The sequence below is a fragment of the Cervus elaphus genome, chromosome 12 (genome assembly GCF_910594005.1).
Source record: "Cervus elaphus chromosome 12, mCerEla1.1, whole genome shotgun sequence".
Lineage (NCBI taxonomy): Eukaryota > Metazoa > Chordata > Mammalia > Artiodactyla > Cervidae > Cervus > Cervus elaphus.
Window position 1 is genome coordinate 16,051,374 of NC_057826.1, and position 20,872 is coordinate 16,072,245.

General features: G+C 53.0%; 1 protein-coding gene across 3 annotated transcripts in view; it reads right to left on the minus strand.

Annotated features, from left to right (window-relative positions):
* Positions 1–243: 243 nt before the first annotated feature.
* Positions 244–20,872, minus strand: part of JDP2 (Jun dimerization protein 2) — a 42,676-nt gene continuing 22,047 nt past the window's right edge. For all 3 annotated transcript variants that reach the window (XM_043920846.1, XM_043920845.1, XM_043920847.1), the window contains exons 3-4: positions 8,684–8,788; positions 244–1,237 (exon numbers count right to left, since the gene is read on the minus strand). In XM_043920846.1, coding sequence (XP_043776781.1) covers positions 1,052–1,237; positions 8,684–8,788 — 291 coding nt within the window. In that variant the 3' untranslated portion in view covers positions 244–1,051. The remainder of the gene's footprint in view (positions 1,238–8,683; positions 8,789–20,872) is intronic.

Below are 20,872 nucleotides of genomic sequence, written 5' to 3' on the forward strand. Positions count from 1 at the left end.
CGGTAGATGCTCCAAACATTCTCCGACTCTGCACACCACGGGTGACCAAGTATGCCCTGCACCCCCATTCCCCAGGCAGACACTACAGGAGGTGGCTGGGTAAGTAAGAGTAACGTTTACTGAGTGATACAGGGCTGAGTACTATGAAGGGTTTACCAGGATGGAAACGCACCCCACCCCCTCCCCGGCCACCCCCCGACACCCAGAGACTACAGTACTTAGAAGTTACACACGATGACCATAACTGCTGGATATTTGTTCGTAACAAACAAACTGTAGCATATTTATACTGTATCACATTGAGTGATTATAGAAATCCATATATATATTGCTTGTATAAAATCTTTTTTTTTTTTGTAAAAAATATTAAAAAAAAAAAAAAAAGAAAGTATAAAAAACATGTGCAGTTGAAAGCCCTGCCAGGACAGCCAGTCTGTAAACATTCAATGAGTATGTGCTTTGGAAGGGCGCCCGCGCCTCGTGCCCACAGCAAACTCCAGCAGGGCTGGCCAGGGTGCGCCCAGCTGCTGCTCCCCGGCAGGGCCCCGCCAGGCCCCGCATCGCGACCCTCTCTCTCCGGCCTTGCAGCAGGGTCAGGGGTCAGGGCTGGGGCAGGCAGATGGCAGTGTCGCTCGGTTCGATCCTCAGCCGTGCGTTTGGTTGCAACTCATGGCTTTTCCTGGCTGCTCGGAGGTCCCTGGGGTGGGTACCCGGGCGGAGAGCCCAGACAAGTGCCTGAGGCTGCTTTCTGGCCGGGGTGTCTCTGTCCTGTCTCTGTGGAGCTGGGCCCCAGCGGGACAGCCCTACCCTCGAGTCTACTTTGGTCTCAGCGCTTGGTCCTTCTGGGTTTCATCAGCCGGCTCTTCCCCTTGTGCGGCTGATCTGAGTTTCACAAAAAAAAAAAAAAAAAAAAAGGCCCGGCCAATTACTGGCTGTGCCTCCGGTGTAAAGTTTTTCGCACACCAAGGAAGAGCCCTCTGGTGCCCTCCTCCTCCTCCTCGCCATCTCCTCCTCCTTGTTCCTCCTTTGTCCTCCTCCTCCCAGCCCACGGTCACTTCTTCTCAAGCTGCTCAAGCAGAGGGTTGCCTTCTGACTCGGGTGTCTTGACGCTGTCGGTCCGAACGATGCAGGTGGGACGATGCCGGTTCAGCATCAAGATGAGCTGCTGTCGCTCCTGCTTGAGCTCCTCGATCTGGGTCTTCAGCTCCGCGTTCATGAGTTCTAGCCGCTCAGACTCCTGCATGCAAAAACAGAGATGAGGCTTTAAGCTCTTGGTGGGGACCAGCTCCATGGAGAAGCTCTCCACCTGGGTAGGCACGGGGCACTCCAGGCTGGCCTTTGTCTGTCAGTTTCCCCCTGGAGGAAGCACAGAATCTGCCACAGAGTCCCCCGGAGTAACTGACTTTGTTCAGATCCTGCCCGTCATACCAGACACTGGCCTGTGATATGAGTGGGATGAATCCAGGGTACATCCTGGGGCCAGCCTGGCTCATGTTCCACCTCTCATCCCCTACTCAACCCACTCTGGCCACAGTGGCTTCCTTTCTGTTGTTGTTGTTTGGTTGCTTCAGCCGCATCCGATTCTGCGACCCCAGGGACTGTAGCCTGCCAGGCTCTCTGTCCATAGAATTCTCCAGGCAAGAATACTGGAGTGGGTTGCCATTTCCTTCTCCAAGGGATCTTCCTGACTCAGGGATGGAACCCATGTCTCCTGCATTGGCAGGTGGATTCTTTACCACTGAGCCACCGGGGAAGCCCAGTGGCTTCCTTGTTGTGGCTCAAATATACCAAACACTCTCCTGCCTCAGGGCCTTTGCACAGGAAACAAAGGGTGGGAGAAGAAAGGAGGCCAAGTGGATCCAGGGCAGATGCGTGGAGGGTCCACAGAGGGGTTAGAGGTGGCCCACGACGGCAGTGCCACAGAAAGTGCTTTATGTGTGATAAATGCATGTTGGGGATATATTGGCCTGTGGCATCCACAAGCCCAGTGTGGACATGCAATTCCTCCTAAAACATGTGCTTCCTGGTTATTGGTCTATAATTATTTAAGCAGTCTCTTCCTTATCCCCTGTTAGCTGGAATCTTTGCCCACTGGGAGGCAAACAACAGTCATCCTTCTGGATCCAAAATGTGGTTTTAAACAGACCTCAAGTGAGATTGCCAGAGAACTTCCGGTTCAGTCGGGGAGGCTCCAGGGAGAGGAAGGGGTGTTGACTTGTTTTATGGGGAGTTTACTCATTCGTGGGGCTTCCCTGAGAGATCAGCTGGTAAAGAATCCGCCTGCAGTGTGGAGACCTGGGTTCGATCCCTGGGTTGGGAAGATCCCCTGGAGAAGGGAAAGGCTACCCACTCCAGTGTTCTGGCCTGGAGAATTCCATGGACTGTACAATCCATGGGGTCGCAAAGAGTCGGACACGACTGAGTGACTTTCACTTACTTACTTACTTACTCTTTCATGATGTGGAAAGATGATGGGCACACCAGTTCAAGGCTTGGAAGTTAACAGGCTAAAATATAGGAGTGCCTGAATTGGTATTTCCTGGACTCTATCTAAAAACGTATAACCAGTGTGGAGGTTGGAATTCACCCAAAGGCTGGCAACGGTTGAGACCAGTCATTCTCAACTAGAAGCGATTTTGCCTCCCAGGAGACATTTGGCAGTATCTGGAGACATTTCGGGGTTGTCACAACTGGGGAGGGTGGGTGCCCTTGGAATCCAGAGGGTAGGGATCAGGGATGCTCCCAGACATCCTTTAGCGCACAAGAAGCATCTGGTCCATTGCCGAGCCCGGGCAACCGGCATCTGACAAACAGCGGGCTGTGGTTGTGATGGGCTGAGTGGCCCCTCCCGGCCGGGCCTCAGAGCTCCCTCTGGGGTCTCTGGTCTCAGTGCTGCTGTCTTCCCCACACCAGCCAGGCTGACTGAGCTGTTCCTAGCACTCACATCTGTGGAGGCAGCACAGCGCCTGGGGACTCAGAACTGCTGAGACGTGCAGTCCTCGGGACCAGACGCTCAGGGAGAAAAGCCTCAAAGAAGGAAAAAATGCTCGGGGGGGAAAATACTGAAAGCCAGCTAGGGTGGTTTGGGATTCAATGGGACAAGCAGTGACAGGGAGGCTGGGCTGGTCCACTGCTCTCCTAATACCCCAAGCGGGGAGCCTCTGAGGGCAGGAGACACCCCGCGTGGAACCATGAGTCTGGGGCAGGTAGGGGATAATCTTAGCTGCCTGCTCACTGGGTCTACAAGCTGGTGACCTTGGGAATGTCTCTGACTGTCTGGTTCCCCCCAGACACAATTTGAGCTCCAACTCCAAATCCTCTGAGCTGCCGCCTCCAGGAGTCTCGGTTCAATCCACCCACCCAGGAGCAAGTGCTGAGAACCTGCTTTGTGCAGTGAACCCTCTAAGGGGCCCCGAGGCCCATGAGCCCCTAACATGGATCGTGTGCAGCTTCCACTCAAGGGGGAGAAGGATCCAGACGGTCGGGCAGAGCTTTTCAAGTGTCCATTAGCCCTCCAGGGTCTAGAAGACCTTGTGAGAGTGGGCTGAATGACCGGGTCTGATCTTGCGTTTGGAGAAATGGGTTGACTCTGGTTGAGCAGAGAAAGTTAGTGGGAGAGTGGGAAGATGTTTCAAGAAGCGAGCTCTGAGTGAACCAGGACAGCAGACAAGGCAGAGCATCAGATGCGTTTAAGAGATTAAAAATCCTCCCCGGTGACCACCTGTCACTTTTGGACCTGTTAGGGCACCAAGCTGGGAAGGTGGGTTTAGAGCCAGACCTGGGGTTTGGAAATCAGAGTCAAGAGCAAGTTTCTTAACTTCCCTGAACCCCAGTTATCTCTTCTGTAAAAAAAACGATGATCATGGGGGATTAAATGACTTCACGTGGGAAAAGCACTTTGTAAACCAAAGGGTTAGGGAGGCTTGAGGAATTTTTGCTTTAAGCCACGAGCAAGTGGGGATGAAGAAGCAAAGGAGGAGAGCAGAGGAGGAGGCCATTTCCAAGAAAACTTGGCAGGTCTGGGAGACTGCCTGCGTCTGCAGAGTGGGCGGTGGGTAGACAGCAGCCTGTGAGCATGGGGGAGGGTCCAAGGAAGCGGGGAGGTGGCAGCTGTTCTGGAGAGCGGTGGGCAGGACAAGGAAGGGCCGGGTTGTGCCAGAAATGGAAGTTAGAATGGGACAAGCAAGGGGCAGGGTCCAGCTGGTCTGCACATACATCCTCGCCCTTGAAAAGACATCACACCCACCTCACATCGGTATCACACAAAAAGACCAAGTCGGGGTGCGCAACTGGCTTCCCTGTGCATTTATCATAGCAATGGCATGACATTCTGCTGGTTTGAAAATGTACCGGTACATCATGGAATATCCTGAGCTTTGATAGTCTGTCAGGCTGTAAATAGCTGTTCTGTTGTTTGATTTTCTCCTGTTTTATTAGTCGATGCTATGTACTTATTTACTGGGTAAGTATAAACTGAGTTCTGAAAAATCTTTTTTTTAGCCGTGATTGTACAAGTGGTTTTAGTTTGTGGTTTTAGAACAACAATTACCTAATCTGTTTTCCTAATTAATTCAATCAACATGGGCTAGGATCTTCACACCTTAATGAGGAAGTGAACAACTCTGCTTGCATTTTTGTTTATCGTTTTGCCTCTGGTAGATATTTACTGCCCTAGAGAAAATGAAGCCATTTGTCGTTTCAGAATGGAATTAATGCACGTGCAGGAGGTTCTGTCTCCTCCGTGGCAGTCAGTGAAGGCAGCAGAGAAAACACAGGGTGAGGCGCTGGGGTGTCCAGGTAGTGTGGCCTTGGCCAAGTCATTTCCCTTCTCTGGGCCTCAGTTTCCGCCCCCCTCCCCCAGAAAATATGATTGGCCCAGGGGACTTTCAGCATGAAGATTCTCTGACTGACTTTTCAAAGTTACCCTAATGCACTTAAAATACAGCTCCACTTCCCAACTTTTTTTTTTTTTTTTCTGTAAGAAAAAAATAGCCTGATGCAGACTTCCGAGCCCCAAAGCCCTGTCTGGATTAAAATCTTGACTCTGCCGCTTGCCAGCTAGGCTGCTGTAAACTAGATCCCTCAGGGGAGGGTGAGTAGGGGGCTGCGCAGTGGAGGAAGCTCTGGGTCCCCATCATGACTCAGCCACTGTGTGAATCTCTCCGAGTCTCAGAATCTGAGCCAGTGGATGCGGCTGCCTTGCCTCCTCCCAGAGTCACTGTGGCCATCAAGGAGAGAGTGGCCTTGAAGATCGACGTGCACCAGGGGAGCGTGCGATGGTGTTAACTGCTGCCCACTCCCAGGGAACCGTGTCCGGCCCAGTGGGGTTGCAGAGGCCGGGCCCCCAGCAGCCACTGCTCCTGCCCGTGGACAGCAGAGGTGCTCAGGTGGCCCTGGGCCTGCAGGGCCAGGGATCTGACCCACACAAAGGCCTGCCTCTTGCCTCCTTCAGGGCCTTGCCTGGTCGAGGCAGATGACGTCTGAGATGCCACAGGAATCGCCTAGCCTGGATGTGAGTCCCCAGGGGTCAAGGATGGGAGGGTGACTTTTTTATATTGTACATATACGTGTGTATGCGTGCATGTGTGCTCACTCGCTTGTCACATCCAACTCTGTGCGACGCTATGGACTGCAGCCTGCCAGGCTCCTCTGTCCATGGGATTCTCCAGCAAGAATACTGGAGTGGGTTGCCGTGCCCTCCTCCAGGGGATCTTCCTGACCCAGGGGCCAAACCTGCGTCTCTTACGTCTCCTGCACTGGCAGGTGGGTTCTTTACCACCAGTGCTACCTGAGAAGCCCATATGTGTGTACGCATGTGTGTGTGTGCGTGTGTGTGCACATACACACACATATACCTTTGTACCTCTGAGCCTTGTATGTATTTGGCACATTAAAAAATAAACGACAAGCGAATCCTTCATGTCATTAGGCATGGACTGTCCACACAGCCTCCACCTTTGTGCCCTAACCCTTACACGAGGCCTCAGCCTCCAAGGTCAGAGGAGAGGAGGGGAGCATGGTGGGCGGCTGGTTGTGGGCCCCAGCAGAACTGCCCAGGCCCCCTTCCCAGACCCCAAGGCCATGCAAGTCTCTTGGTCCACAGCTGCCTTCTCCTCCCCTGGGGATAACACAGTGATATAACCGATCTTCCCATTCCAGCCCCAGGGGGAGGGTCCCCCAGTCCACACTCCTCGCTGTAACCACAGCGACAGGGTGTGTCCCTCTCCTCCCAAAACCTCCCATGGCTCTCCGGCACCACACACTTCATCCTAAGGAGGACACAGCATGAGAGTGAAAGAAGGTGCTCTTAATAACCAGGCCAGGACAACAGGCTTAGTTAAAGAGGGATTGCCCCGGACAAGCCAGCACGGGGACCACCCCAACACATGAAGGCTCTGGACCCCTTTCTCTCCGTAGACCCCGCACTCTAGCCACACCAGCATTCTTTTCAATCCCATCACCACAGCCTTAAACAATACCTCGGCCTCTGGCCTGTGCTTTGGCTGTTCGTGGTGACCCCTCTGGCCCTGTCCCTCCCCGTGTGGGCTCCTGCTGCTGGTCTATGGGCCCATCGGGAGTCATTCTGCAGTTTCAACTCTGACAGCCGCCCCGCCCCCCATCTGTGCTCACAGCGCCCCCGGGCTTGCCCAACCTCATGCTCAGCACACATCCCATCCCTGTTTGCCGCCTGCCGCCCCTGCCTGCGGGCCCACTGTGCGGCGGGCGCTCACTCGGCATTGAGGACAGATGGATGGATCAGCAAATGGATGGATGAACCCTGACTCCACCGCACGCTGACAGTGGTAACCTCAGGCAAGGAACTTGACCTCTCCGTGTTACAGGTACGTGTCTAAAAGGGGGATCGGCAGGGTCTAGCTCGGTGGAATGAGACTAAATGGGACCCAGGAAATGCCTGGCACACAGTAGGTGCTCAGCCCGTGTCACTGGAATGCGCAAAGCTGCTTGCCCGCTCATCTGGTACTGACTGTTGGTGGCACTGGTGTGTCACTGGTGTGCATTCACTGGGCACAGCTTGCCTGCTGGCTGGCTGACAGGCCCTGGAAGGCGGGGGGTGGAATATGAGTGTTCCCTCTGTGCCCCGCCCAGCTCCGCAGGCTCTCAGGGCTGGAAATGAGGTGTGTGACACTCCATCCATCCTAAAGGCTTATGTGAGACCCGTGTCTTAGAAATTTCTTGAAAGCTTCCCTCTTGGCGTTGGTCCACCATCCCTTCCGAGGGGCTTCCAGCTCCAGAGTCTAAGTCCCGCCTATACTGACCGTTCCCCTGCTGAGACGCTCACAGCCGGAGGTGCACACACAGCCCCAAGGCGCTGACACCCGTGACCTCTGATTTGTTCTCTGCTTGTTGCCAGAATGAGAAGAGATCCATCGATCTCCAGAGAAGACCCAGGCCAACCTGGCCTCGTCTCTCCAGCTCCCATAGGAGAGACCATGACTCGTCCTTCCTCGGTGGTGTGTCCCCAGCCCACCGAGCACAGGGCCAGACACTCAGGATATGCTTAACACTGCCTGTCCACAAACCAACAAGCAAGCAAAAGAATGAATGAACAAAGGAATGAATGGGTGAGAGCCAGTAGAGCAGAGTGCTGAGGACGGATGCTCTGAAGTTAGCCTCAGGCCGGATCTCAGTTCTCCCAGGTCGTTGCTGAGTGACCTGGACAAGTTACTTAACCCCGGTGCCTTCCTTAGTGTCCCCGTCAGCAGACTGAGAATAACACAGGCCCCTCCCTCATAGAGCTATGATGCCAATAAAACACCCACTGCGCTCTGCACAGGACCACGCTTCACAAACGTTAGCAGCCACTGCTAACTTCCGCTCACTGTGGAAGGTAACCTGACCCACGACGTTACTATTCTGTAGTGTCACTGTTGTTATTTGGAAACCAACAACAGATTGGGAGTGGGGAGGCTGGAGACCACCACCTGGGACCAGTCAGCGTTTTGGTCACGTCCCTTCAAAGTCATCAACCATTTCTGAAAAGCAAAACTAGGAGGGAAATCCTAAGGGACAGAAGAAGGAACAAACGCCTGTTTGACATATTCCAAATGAAGGGGCAGGGGCGTGCTCTGAGGGCCATGAGGCAAGGCAGCCGTCCACTGGCCTCGGCGTGCAGAGCTGACCTCTGTGGTCCTCCTGGAGGCAGCAGTCAAGAGCTGGGGGGTGGGGGGGATGTCACCTTCAGTGGGACTGAGTCCAGGCTGATGGGAGTCAGGGCCGGAAGAGCCTTCTGCACTCGAGGGAGGAGTGTTTTCCTGCCCCATGGCTGCATGCGCTGCCCCCGTGCAGGGAGCTACCACTGACTTCATCTGCACCCACGCCAGACAAGTTTGGGAGCCCTCTGTGCACCACCATGGGGAGTACCTGTCCTGGGCCACCTGGGCCCCTCAGCACCGAGGATCTAAACCTTAGCTGGAGGTGGGGAGCTTGGCTCCTCATATAGACTCTGGCCTTCCTGCGATCAGGCTGCCCCTGGGTCGTCTCAGTTCAGGGAGGGGGCACTGGATAGAAGTGGGGGATAGGAACAGAGGGGTCGTGGCCGCCTGGGCTGATGCCAGTGAGCATGCATTGATTCCACAGGCCCGGGATGCTGTCTCCCGCTCCACCAGCACACAAGCCTCTAAAGGAAAAGGCCGGGGCCCACCCTGGCCGCTGCCCCCCTCACCCGCTGCAGAAATTCCGTCCTCTCCTTCTTCTTGTTCCGGCATCGGGCCGCCGCGACTTTGTTCTTCTCCCGACGCCGTTTCCTCCGCTCCTCTTCCTCGTCTAGCTGTGGGGGCAAAAAGCCACGGATGAGACACCGAGGCAAGCCTGGCGGCCGGCTGCCCTCCCGAGACTCAGACAGATGGACGACCTAACCCACATCCCGCCATGAGTGAGCCGCCCTGCCAGCCCGCTGGCCTCTCGGCAGGTGGGATGCAGGAGTTCCCAGGCCCCAAGGATGCCTGCAGAGCAGGTGGGCATCCTGGGGAGGAGTCAGTGCCCCAGGAGGCAGGGCCACGAGGGTTCTGCCAGAGTTCAGAAGGCCTGGAGCCTGGCGATCGCCTCACTCAGAGGTGACACCCAACAGGCGGTCTGTTCCCTGGCCTGGCGCGAAGCCTCTGGGCACTGTTTTCCAGGCCAGCAGCTCCCAGGCATTTCCTTTCAAAACACCTTGAGCATGAGTGTTGATTTTACCTTCTGCTCTACCCATTTTCACTCCCTGTCCTCCCTCTTGGGTCCTTCCGAACCCTCAGCTCTCTTCTGATAATGGAGCAGTCTTTCCACCCCCTCACCAGGTTCATCCTTCCCTCTGCCTATGCACTGAGGAAGGAAATGGCAACCCACTCCAGTATTCCTGCCTGGAGAATTCCATGGACCGAGGAGCCTGGTGGGCTACAGTCCCTGGGGTGGCAAAGAGTCGGACACCACCTAGCAACTGAGCACACATGCACACTGCCTCTGCACTTTCTTTCTCTAGGATACCCACTTGCACCCCAAGATCCCAGGGGCTCCCCAAAGTGCCCTTCTCAGGACATAGGCAGAGAAGGCTTCCGAGTCTCTAGACTTACTTCCCTGGTGGCTCAGTTGGTAAAGAATCTGCCTGCAATGCAGGAGACCTGGGTTTGATCCCTGGGTCGGGAAGATTCCCTGGAGAAGGGAACAGCTACCCACTCCAGTATTCTAGCCTGGAGAACTCCACAAACAGAGGAGCCTGGGTACAGTCCATGGGGTCTCAAAGAGTCAGACACGACTAAGTGACTTTCACACACACACACTAGGAATCTTACCATGTGTGAAATAGGGCCCACCGAATGGGAAAGAAGAGGCTCACTGCCCGCCAATATGGACTTTCAGAGCCGTGGTTATTACTGGTTAATATTATTAATAATAACAAGAGCTGCCATCTGTTGCCCTCTTTGTTCAATGCTTTCAACACAGGTCCTATAATCCTCACACTCACAGTCTGATGAGGAAGTTCTATGACTGCCCCATTTCACAGACGGTGAGACTAAGGTTCACCTGCTCAGCTTGCCCAAGGCCCTCCAGCGAGGAGATGCTAGAGTCAGGCTTCCCGCTCCGATTTCTCGGACGTCACCCTCCCTGATCTTGACCACAGCCCCAGCCCATCAGGATCACTTGGACGTGAAGCCTCTCATGGTCCACTGCCCGCTAGGGGATTCTGGAGGACACACAGGATCGGCCGGGCTGGACACGGCCCAGAGTCCAAGGCCACTGAAGAAGTCGTCGGGCGGCCCTGGGCCTGCCAACCCTCTCACTTCTGGAGCCAGTGGGGGTGCTTCTGGCAGCCTGAGGCCTGGAACAAGGTCTCGGCCCAAAAGGGCTGCAGGCCAGGAAAATAAACAGCCTTTCTGCCTGCATTCCCGGCATGCTCCGGGAGTTCAGGACCGAGGGGTGAGCTGAAGACTGGCACCCACGGCCCCCGGCACAGGCCCTGGCAGGGGCCACCCTGTCTCCTGGTCCACCACCTTGGAGCTTCTCCCTGACCCACGCCCTCTCGGCCTGGGAGGCTGGCTGGAGAGGTGCCCTGTCAACACAGCCGCACCCAAGCACCTCCCAGCCCCTTGGCCTCCTTTGAAACCAAACCAGAAGTGACAGCTCCTCTGGCTGACCCGCATCTGGGGAAATAGAAACCCGGACAAAGTTGATTCCGCCCAACCTCTACCTCACCCCCAACAAGGCCGAGGTAACCGTGACGACAGGCAGAGGGAAGGAACTGGAGGAAGTGGCTGGCAGTGCAACCTCCCCTCGGCCAAGAGGGTTTGCCCACAAACTGCCAAGGTGATGTGTGCAACCTGGGCCCTGCCAGGCGTGCAGGGCCTCCAGCCCCTCCCCCAGAGCAACCCTGGGGTTCTGGCAGAGCCTGGGAGATACAGCCTCTGTCCCCCAAGAGCCAGTTCCCTCCCCCACCCCTGTGCAGGGCCTCATCCTATATAAAGTTGGAAGCCAACGGAAGCCATGCTAGCAGCAGATGCAAAGAGGCTCAGTGCTGGAAGTTTAAGAGATCAGTTGGGCCAGGATGACACCCAGATGGGGGGCTGCTCCTCCTACCCTCTGCAGCCACATCGGTCCCCTCCTACCTCACCCTAGACTTAAAATGTCTCACCTTCTCCAAGTCTGCCAGGGCCTCCTTTCCTATTGGTTAACTCTTCCAATGCTCAAGAGAAAATGCCACCTCCTCCAGGAAGGCTCCCTTGACTCCCAATTGAATTAACTGCTTTTTCCACCAAGACATGCTGTGTGGTGCTCAGTTGCTTCAGTCACATCCAACTCTTTGCAACCCTATGGATGGTAGCCCACCAGGCTCTGTCCATGGGATTCTCTAGGCAAGAATGCTGGAGTGGGTTGCCATGCCCTCCTCCAGGAAGCCAAGACATGGAAGCAACCTAAATGTCCATCGACAGAAGAATGGATAAAGAAGATGTGGTATATATATACAATGGAATATTACTCAGCCATTAAAAAGAATGGAATAATGCCATTTGCAGCCACATGGATGGACATAGAGAGTGTCATACTAAGTGAGGTAAGTAAGTCAGACAGAAGGATAAATATCATATGCCATCCCTTATACGTGGAACCTAAAAATAAATGATACAAATGAACTTACTTACAAAACAGAAAGACTCACAGACTTAGAAAATGAACTTATGGTACCCGGCGGGTAAAGGACAGTTAGCGACTTTGGAATGGGCATGTGTACCCTGATATTTGTAAAATGGATAACCAATAAGAACCTATTGTGTAGCACATAATACCCTGCTCAATGATATGTGCCACCTGGATGGGAGGGGAGTTTTGGGGAGAATGGATACATGTCTACGTATGGCTGAGTCCCTTTGCTGTTTACTTGAAACTACCACAACATTGTTAATCGGCTATACTCCAGGACAAAATAAAAAGTTTAAAGCTTGGTTTAAAAAAAAAAAGAAAAAGAATTAACTGCTCTTTCAGTGCTACAGCCCTTTGAGTTCCCCGCTAGAAGAACCTCCATCACACCCCACTGTAATTCTCAGCTTCTGTAGGTAGCTGTCTTCCCTGATAGCCTGGAGGACGGGGGACCCGAGTAACCCCAGCACCTGGCACAGAACACGGCACTTAGGAGGGGAGCAGTGAATGTTAGTCAAATGAATGAATGGAATAAAAGATTTGAGAGAAAGATGCCACACGCTTGAATTCTGAGAAAGATGCCACAGGCTTGATTGATACAAAAGTGATTTATTGCCTGTATCTGCATAACCTTTGCTCCAGGGCTTCTAAGGAGCCTTCTCCGCCAGGGATGGCCTCATCTCTCTGTCTGCAGGAGGCCAGCAAAGCTTGGGAATTGGGTGCTGCCTTGCCCAGAAACACACTGGCCTGAAGACGGAGTCAGGATCTGGGGTGCAGGCCGCCTATGGCTGTGAAAGTGAAAGAAAGTGAAAGTCGCTCAGTCATGTCTGACTCTTTGCGACCCCATGGACTATACAGTCCATGGAATTCTCCAGGCCAGAACACTGGAGTGGGTAGCTGTTCCCTTCTACAGAGGATCCTCCCAACCCAGGGATCAAACCCAGGTCTCCGGCATTGCAGGGAGATTCTTTACCAGCTGAGCCACAATGGAAGCCCAAGAATACTGGAGTGGGTAGCCTATCCCTTCTCCAGCAGATCTTCCCAACCCAAGAATCAAACTGGGGTCTCCTGCATTGCAGGCGGCTTCTTTACCAACTGAGCTATCAGGGAAGCTCCCTCTGGCTATGGGGCAAGTGCACGAATCCCAAGCAGGACCTGAAAGCATCAGGCTGTGTGTACTTAAGCCCTAAACCCCCAGCACCCGTAGCACCGCTGGCTTCCAAGCCCATGCCTGGGCCTCTCCCATGCCTGTGTCCTGCCTTGGCTCACACAGACCCAATAAAGCAAGAAATGGCCGCACAGCTCCTTTGCCACACTTTCCCTTTGAAACTGTGCTGCATCTCCCCCCAGTTCTCCTGTGGCTCTTTAAAAGCCCCCCAGAGGGCTTGGAGAAAAGGGACACTGAGTTCCTGCCAGAAGGAAGACAATGGTTGGGCAGTGCCCTCGGCCGCTCCGTCCCCACAGGCTCACTCGGGCTCCTTTCGCTGGGCCTGCAGGGGCTGTGCTCTCTGCCTGGAGCTGTTTGGAGACCGGCTCAGCCCCGCCCCGGGCTTCCTTTCCTCCCCAGGCTTGAGGCCGCTGCCTTCTCCTAGATGCTCGCCGGATTCTCTAGGCATCTGCTCCTGCGTGGGTGAGAGACAGCGCCATGTTTTCAATGCACAGGGCTCCAACATCTAAAACCGGAACCCTGAACGGGAGATGATGACTTTTTCTGCAGACACAGCTGGAGGATCCAGCATGTTTGAGGAGGAGGCAGCTTGAGCTTCAAGACTTGGAAAAACCATAGCCGGGGTGGGGGTGAGGGGGTGCAGGCGGGTGGAGTAAGCAGATCGTTCCCTGTCCTCCAACTGGGTTCTGGCTCTGGGTTTCCTTAATTCCCAGGACGGCCCAAGGACAAAGCTGTCTGCGTTCTGGCAGTGACAGGGGGTCCTTGCACCATTCTCCACCTTGGAGGGCCAGACCTGGGGGTCCGGATCACGGCCAAGGAGGCCCTCACTGTTGAGCAGTCCCTCCTCAGACAGCCTGTTCTCAAGCCCCCCAAGGAAGCCCAGGGCAACCCTGGCCCCTGTTCTAGCTGACTGTACATGGTATGCGTGGCTGACCTGAGCTGGGCTGTATTCGCCAACAGGAAATCTGAAACTAAACTGCTGGGCCAGGGGGCATGCAGGCTGGGCAATCGATTTCAACCCAGAGAAGCAGAAGGATCAGGCTGCTGATGTGTTGAGATGAGCAGAGACCACCCAGCAAGACAGAAACAGACACTCGGCTATAGGAGCGAGTCGGACAAAGAGAGGGAATGGGCGAGAGTATGAGAGAAGCAGAGCCTGGACAGGGTGTGGTGAGCAAGGGGCCCAGGGCACAGATTTAAGGAGGTGCTCAACTCCGGAGCTTGTGCCAGGGCAGGGTCAGCACCTGAGGGTGGGTGTCTCCTTAAATGTCACGCCCGGGGCATCTGGCTTGCTGCATCCTGTCCAAACCCCGAGAGACAGAGGGAGCTCCAGACAGAGAAAGGCAGAGACAGGGAAGAGAGAACACAGAGAGACAAGATGGGTGGAGAGACAGACAGAGGGCATGGGGCAGAGCCACAAAGACAGAAACACAGAGACGTGGCCACAGGCCGATGGTACAGACAGACAGAGGGACAGACAGCGGACAGACAGGAGCACTGACTCCACCCCTGCAGAGGCCTGACTGTGCTTCATCTCCTCAGGGTCCATGATGGATACGTCTGAATCTACCCTGGAAATTCCTCCATTGGTCTGCAGGGAGCTGGGGAAGGTTTCTGCCTCTTGCCACTGAAAGATACCTGGGACACCAGGGTCCCGCTCTTGTGAAGTCAGGTGATGCCAAGTGTGCAGAGGGTGGTCCCCAGGAATCCAGGAGAGACGGCCTACCCAGGAGCAACGCTTCTAGAACAGCTGGGCAAGCGGCAGAGCCTGGATGCAGAAGGCCTTTTGAGCAAACAGAAGTGGGTCACCTCGGCAGGAAGGAAACCCTGGGGATTCGGGGCCCCAGGGGTTAAATGGACCCAGGAAATCAACCAGGACAGGCGTACTATCTTCCTCACTTTCATAGATGCGCAAACTCATGATATCAAGACATCAAGGCTGCCTAGAAGGGCAGTGACAGCTTTGAATCCAGGCCTTTGGGGCCCAGGGCCTGAGCGTCTCCTACTCTTGGAAGGGGTGGTGGTCTGGGTAACAAGACCCCGACTGACCCTTTCAGCTCCACGCCCAGGGGTGGAACTATTAAGCATTTAACTGTGAGGACAATGACCGTTTTATTTTTTCCTGCCTGGGTATTCCTCTCTTTTTTTAATTGGAGGATAATTGCTTTACCATATTGTGTTGGCCTCTGCCATGCAACAGCATGGATCAGCCACAGGTATACATGTGTCTGCTCTCCGCCCCGAACCCCTCTCCCATCTCCTTCCCCATCCCACCCACTCCAGGTTGTCACAGAGCACTGGGCTGAGCTCCCTGGGTCACACAGCTATTTATTTCATGTATCTGCCTGGGTATTTTTAAGCAAAGCATATTTGTTGCGCAACTAACACGCGAGTGTAGCACAAAAGCAGCATAGTTTACTGGAGGGGGACCCACCCCGCTCCAGTCATGACTCTCAGGCCCCGTCTGCCAGCCACGTGGCTCTCACACGGTGGCAAGTCCCCCAGATGTGATTTTGAATCCTGACATTTCATAAGCATTTCCAAATACGTATCCTCCAGACCCGCAAAGAGACAGGATGAGAAAAAGCAATGACACTTGGGAACCCCAGGCCCGGCAAACACAGAAACTCTCACACGGACAAAGCAATAGAGAAAAGGACAATGAAGCAAGTGCCCAGCAGAAACCAAGAGGGAAACATCGAGTCAAACCCCCAGTGCCGAGCAGAGTAGTGAAGGGCTGAAAGACTTATCTCAGACTGAAAACTGTCTCCCAGGCAGACAGAAGTGGGCTTATCTGAGACTTGGGGCATCAAAGTTGTCAGCATGAACTCTGGGGTCTGAGAGGCCTGGGTCCACCCTAGCAGTTCTGTACACCAACTCTTCCTGTATGTTGCCTTTTTTGCTGGAAAATGTTATATGTTGAATAAAGTTTTCTATAAATTTTTTTTTTTAATGCTCCGGGGCAAGTCCCTCAGCCTCTCTGAGCATCACTTGTACAAGGAGGGCACCGAGCTTTGCTGCACAGGGTTGCCATGACGACTTAAGTCTCATCCCAGAGCTGAGGACACAGGAAGGGCTCTGAAAATGCCAGCTTCCCTGTCTTTCTAGGTGAAGTCAGGGCTGCCCCAGGCCCACCTCCCACACAGAGAGAACCTGGCATAAAAGGAGCCCTGGGGAGTGACTGCAGGGTGATGCTTCAGGGCATGTGAGTTGTCAGTGGGCAGGCCTGAGTGACCGCCCTCACGCCTCTGAGTCGAGCTCTGGCCAGGCCCTCTGGGATGCATCCCCCCTCCTTCCGTGGAGGAGCCACATTTCAACACCAGGGACCCACGAGCACCCTGGGAAGTAAACACCCAGATACCAAACATACCAGACATTCTCCCACATAAACACAGCTGCCGGGAGCCAGGGGCTGCGGGCCCTGCCCACCCCCCTGCCCAGGACCCTCTATACGGACTGAGTGATTTCAGCCACCACCGCATCTCGAATGCCAACCGAGTCATTATTTTCAGGGCCAAACATCCACGGTCCGCTGGATGCTCGATCCAGACTGTCCTCAACTGGTGGCTTCATCTCTCTTCTCCACCCTCGCTGGCAACATTGCTCACCCATTTACAGGCCTCACCCCCTCACCTATCCCTCCCCATGTCTCCAGTTTTGACCAGACAGGCCATCCAGTTCTACATCCTACATCATCCTCAGATTCGCTCTCCACTTTCTACCCACCTGCCACTTTCCAGGCTTTCTCTCTGTGTCTCTCCATCTCTCTCTCTTCTGCTCCACCTCCTGGGAGGCCTCCTGACCATGTACAACCATCCTCTACTCCAGCCATTGGAGGGACGTTTCTAAAATGCAAATCTGATCCAGTTGCTGACCTTCAGGGGCTCCTCATTACCCTCAGGATAAAGCCCAAGCTCCTTAATACAGCCAACAAGGCACCAGGTGACTTGGCCCCACCTGCCCTGGTCTCACCTCCCATCTATCCCCATCCTACACACCCTGGTCCTGCAACACCTCACACTTCCCTGACCTCATGCCTCTGCCTCTGCTGTCCCCTTGGTTTACTTTCATTGCTGTACATTCAGTTCAAGCATGACCTCCTACAGAAGTCCTCCCTGATTCTCATCCCCTCCAAGTTGGGGAGGTGTTCCTCTGCTCTGGGCTTCCATAGAACTTTGAGTTTATCCTGGCCTCTACTGTGCTGTATTCTAGCCGCAGTTTCTGCCTCCACTAAAATGGGAGTTCCATGAGGGCAAAGTCCGTATCTTGTTGACTTTCTGTGTGCCCCGCACCTTGTAGAGTTTATAGCCATCAGTAGCACTCAATAAACGTTTGCTTAAGGGAGGCCTGATCCCCGGGGCTGGGGACCTGGACAAGAACCCAGGACTCCTGACTCCCAACCCAGTGCCCCTTCCAACTGCCCCCAGTGTCAGGCTGTAATCCAACGCTTTCACCTATAAGCAAACCCACACATCTGGATGCCATGCTCACTCAAAGCTCCAGCCCAGCCAACCGCCAGGTGAAGGCTCTGAACAGGAGCTGGCAGAGGCAACGGCTGCACCTGCCAATTCGCTGCGCTCGGCTCTCCTGGCTGGGGGCGAGCGCAGGTGGAGAGGTGACTCCTCAGGGCACTGGGCCTCTGCAGGAAAACGCGGGGAGCAGCAAGGGCTGCAAGCTACCCTCCATCCTGAGGTTCTGGAACTAAGACCTAGAGATCGTTGATTCCTGCCGCATCCGAAGGCCTGGGAACTCAAGTACAGGGAAGCAGAGTGAGTCTGCCCAGAGGGTCAAACAGTGGTGAGACCAGCCAGAACCCCACTGCTTTCTGGAAAGAAGCAGGGAATACCTCCCTTAGGGAATGAAAGCCCGCTCCTATTCTTCTTGTTGCATTAGAGCCACGGGGGACCCAATCAAACAGACTTCTCTGAGGTCTTGCATCTCAGTAAGAAGAAGCATCTCGAGACCCCTGCCTCATGGGCCTCAGTCAAAATCTTCTCCAGGGTTAAGAGAACCTCTAAAAAAATAGGCCACCCAAGGCCTGCGGCTGGTTTATATGCACCCAGTAGGAAAGGGCCATTCTCTCAAAAGCAGTGGAGAACAGCCTGTTTCCACCGCTAAGAAAAGGCAGCATTGTGTTTGGAACAAAGCCTGAAATAGCCGGCTGGGCAGGGTGGCACCCATCTGAAGATGGCCCTGCTGAGCGAAGGGCAAACTCTGTTACTGTGAAAGTGAGGGGGAGGCTGGGAGATAGAGGCAAAACTCACCTTGGCTCAGGCAGAGGAAGAGAAAAAGGACAAAGGTTGCCGGGAAATCCTTTTGCGGACAGGAGCTATTTGAAGAATGATGGCTCGTTTTTTGTTGAAATCTGTCTATTCCAGGCCTGTTTCATATTTATGGTTTAGGGAGGTTTGGTTTCCCACTAGGCAATCAATCAGTTTTCTTGCCCAATTGACATTCACTTCAAAAATATGAGAAAAGGAGAGAAATAGTGGCCTCCACATATGAGATTTCCCCACTCCCAAAAGAATGGTCAGAAGCAGAATATCCCTGACAGGGGAAAATCCATTTTCTTCGCAAAAAGAGTTAATCATACAATAGAAACTGGGTCTTAAACAACAGCAACAACAAGCCGTGTGATATACCGTGATTGCACAGGGCAAAAAAAAAAAATAGAGACAAGAGCCCCCACAAGTGACTGAATGACAGTCTATAATTAAATGAAAATGCAGCTGTTGCCAAGAATATTTATGAACTGGTCTGTTCTGAAAGTCCCGAGATGGACAAAGTAGAAGAACATTTCAAGTGCCATCATCCTATTAAAGCGTTGGAAGTCATTTGTCTTTCATCATGAAGGTGAAAAACAAGGTCCTTGGCTTAATTATTCTCCACCAACACAGTTCTGTTTAATCTGTATGCAGGGTGTGCAGCTGAAATACAGATTTCAGCCAATTTCTTTCAGACACGAGGCACAAATAACAAATCACTGAGCGAAACGGAGACCTCTACTTTGAGGGAACAGAAAGCCAGCTAATAAAAATCCCATCCAGATGACAGTGGTCAAAGGAACTCACAGCCAGGGGTGCCTGGCCTGGAGCATGGAAGGGTGATTTCACCATGCATGACTTGTGCAACGAAATGGTTGTAGTTAAAGTTCATAGCTGGCGAAGGCGGAGCTTCGTAGCATCTAGACAAATGACAGGGGCAGAGAGCCTCCCCTCCCCAGTTCCCAGCCCAGAGCTGCTGAGAACTCTGGGCCAGATACAGCAAGTGAAGGCTCCTTTGGCATCAGAACAGTGTATCTGATTCTCTCCCTTCTACAACAATAAAGGAGCTGGCCTATTGACAAGCTCAGCAGCTTAATTAATTGGGAAGTCCCTTTGGGTGTGAATGCTGGCAGCAGGAGCATCTCAGGACCTGGAAATAACTGCTTTGGAAATGCTAAGGTGTTTGCAGACTCAGAGAACAACCCTGCCTTACACAGACTCGCATACCACATGATGGAATGCAGGTTCCTCCAGGAAACTTGAGATAGGTTTGGAGAAAAATGTGGCTGCAAGCCCTTGTAGCCATTCTCCAAGAGAACCATCACCAGTCAGAGCTGGAAGCAATGTTCAGTTCTGAGAACATCAGAACCTACTGGAGGGCTTCTGATATCACAGATTCAAGTGCTCCACCCTCTAGAGAGTCTGCTTGAGTAAGTTTAGAGTGAGACTCAGGAGTCTGTGCTTCTCACACACTCCCAGATGTCACTGGGTCTGCGTACCTGACTTGGAATAGTGCTGACTCATTGGAAAGGACCCTGATGCTGGGAAAGATTGAAGGCAGGAGGAGAAGGGGATGACAGGGGATGAGAAAGCTGTATGGCATCACTGACTCAATGGACATGAGTTTGAGCAAATCCCAGGAGATAGGGAAGGACAGGGAAGCCTGGTGTGCCACAGTCCAAGGGGTCACAAAGAGTTGGGCAAGACTTAGCAACTGAACAACAACAACGATATCGATATACTAAATTGATAAAGGTGGTATTTTATTAAGGGGCTCAAATTGTATCATATACTTATTAGAGTCATTCAATAAGAATATAAAGATGAGTTTTGGTTGATGCAAAATCTTTAACTCAGAGGTCATGCGGGAAAGTTGCAAGTTCCTGATAGCTTCAGGATCCAAATTATTCCTGTCTTGTGTTTCCCCTACACACACAGATCAGTAGTTGCAAACGGGTGTGTATGTGTTATATAGGTACACACACACATACACACGTAAATAATGGTTTTCCAGCTTGCCCTGCAATCTCAAGGCGCAGGAGTAAACAGAAGTAGCAGAAAGAGCTTTGTTCTGAACAAAACAGATCCACCTGGCACCAGATGTCACCTTGGCAGTGCTCTCCAAAGTGTCAGATTTGATCACTAACAGGTATGAGCATGGGTGTAGAACTTGTTTTTAAAAAAAAAAAAAAAAGATTAGATAAAATTATGCCTTAAAAATGAGACTCTGGCAAGTTAATCTCTCTGAGCTACTGGTTCCCTAACAACTAGTAGTACTAAAAAAACATCTACCTCATAAGGTTTTTGAAGAGATCAAAGGAGATAATCTATGTAAAGCAGTTTTCAAACCATAAAGTCCACTGCTCATGTGATCCTTCTGTCCTTACTCCAAAGGCAAATGTCCTTACTCCTTCAAAGACCTGGGCCGGTTTGTAAGGTAACATGGGTTTCAATCAGTGGCTACAGATTAGAAACACCTGCCGGCCCCACCCAGACCAACTGAGCTAGAATCACTGGGATGAATTTCAGTATTTTTTAAAAAAACCCTCTCCAGGGGATGCTAACAAGTAAGCAGGATTATGCCATATTTCCTCCCAAGTTCCATACAAAACCCTGCCAGGCTGCTCCAATTGCTTCTGCAGGGCCACTAGCAACAAAAGAAAGAGAGGAGAAAATATCCCTAACCAGACCCTGGCTTTTTCACCACTACTGGCCTAAAAGGGGCAGTGGGGGGTATTAATCACCATAGCTACTAATTCTGGAGCATCGATACATGCTGTGTGGCATCACGGCTGTGGCATCACTGCATCAC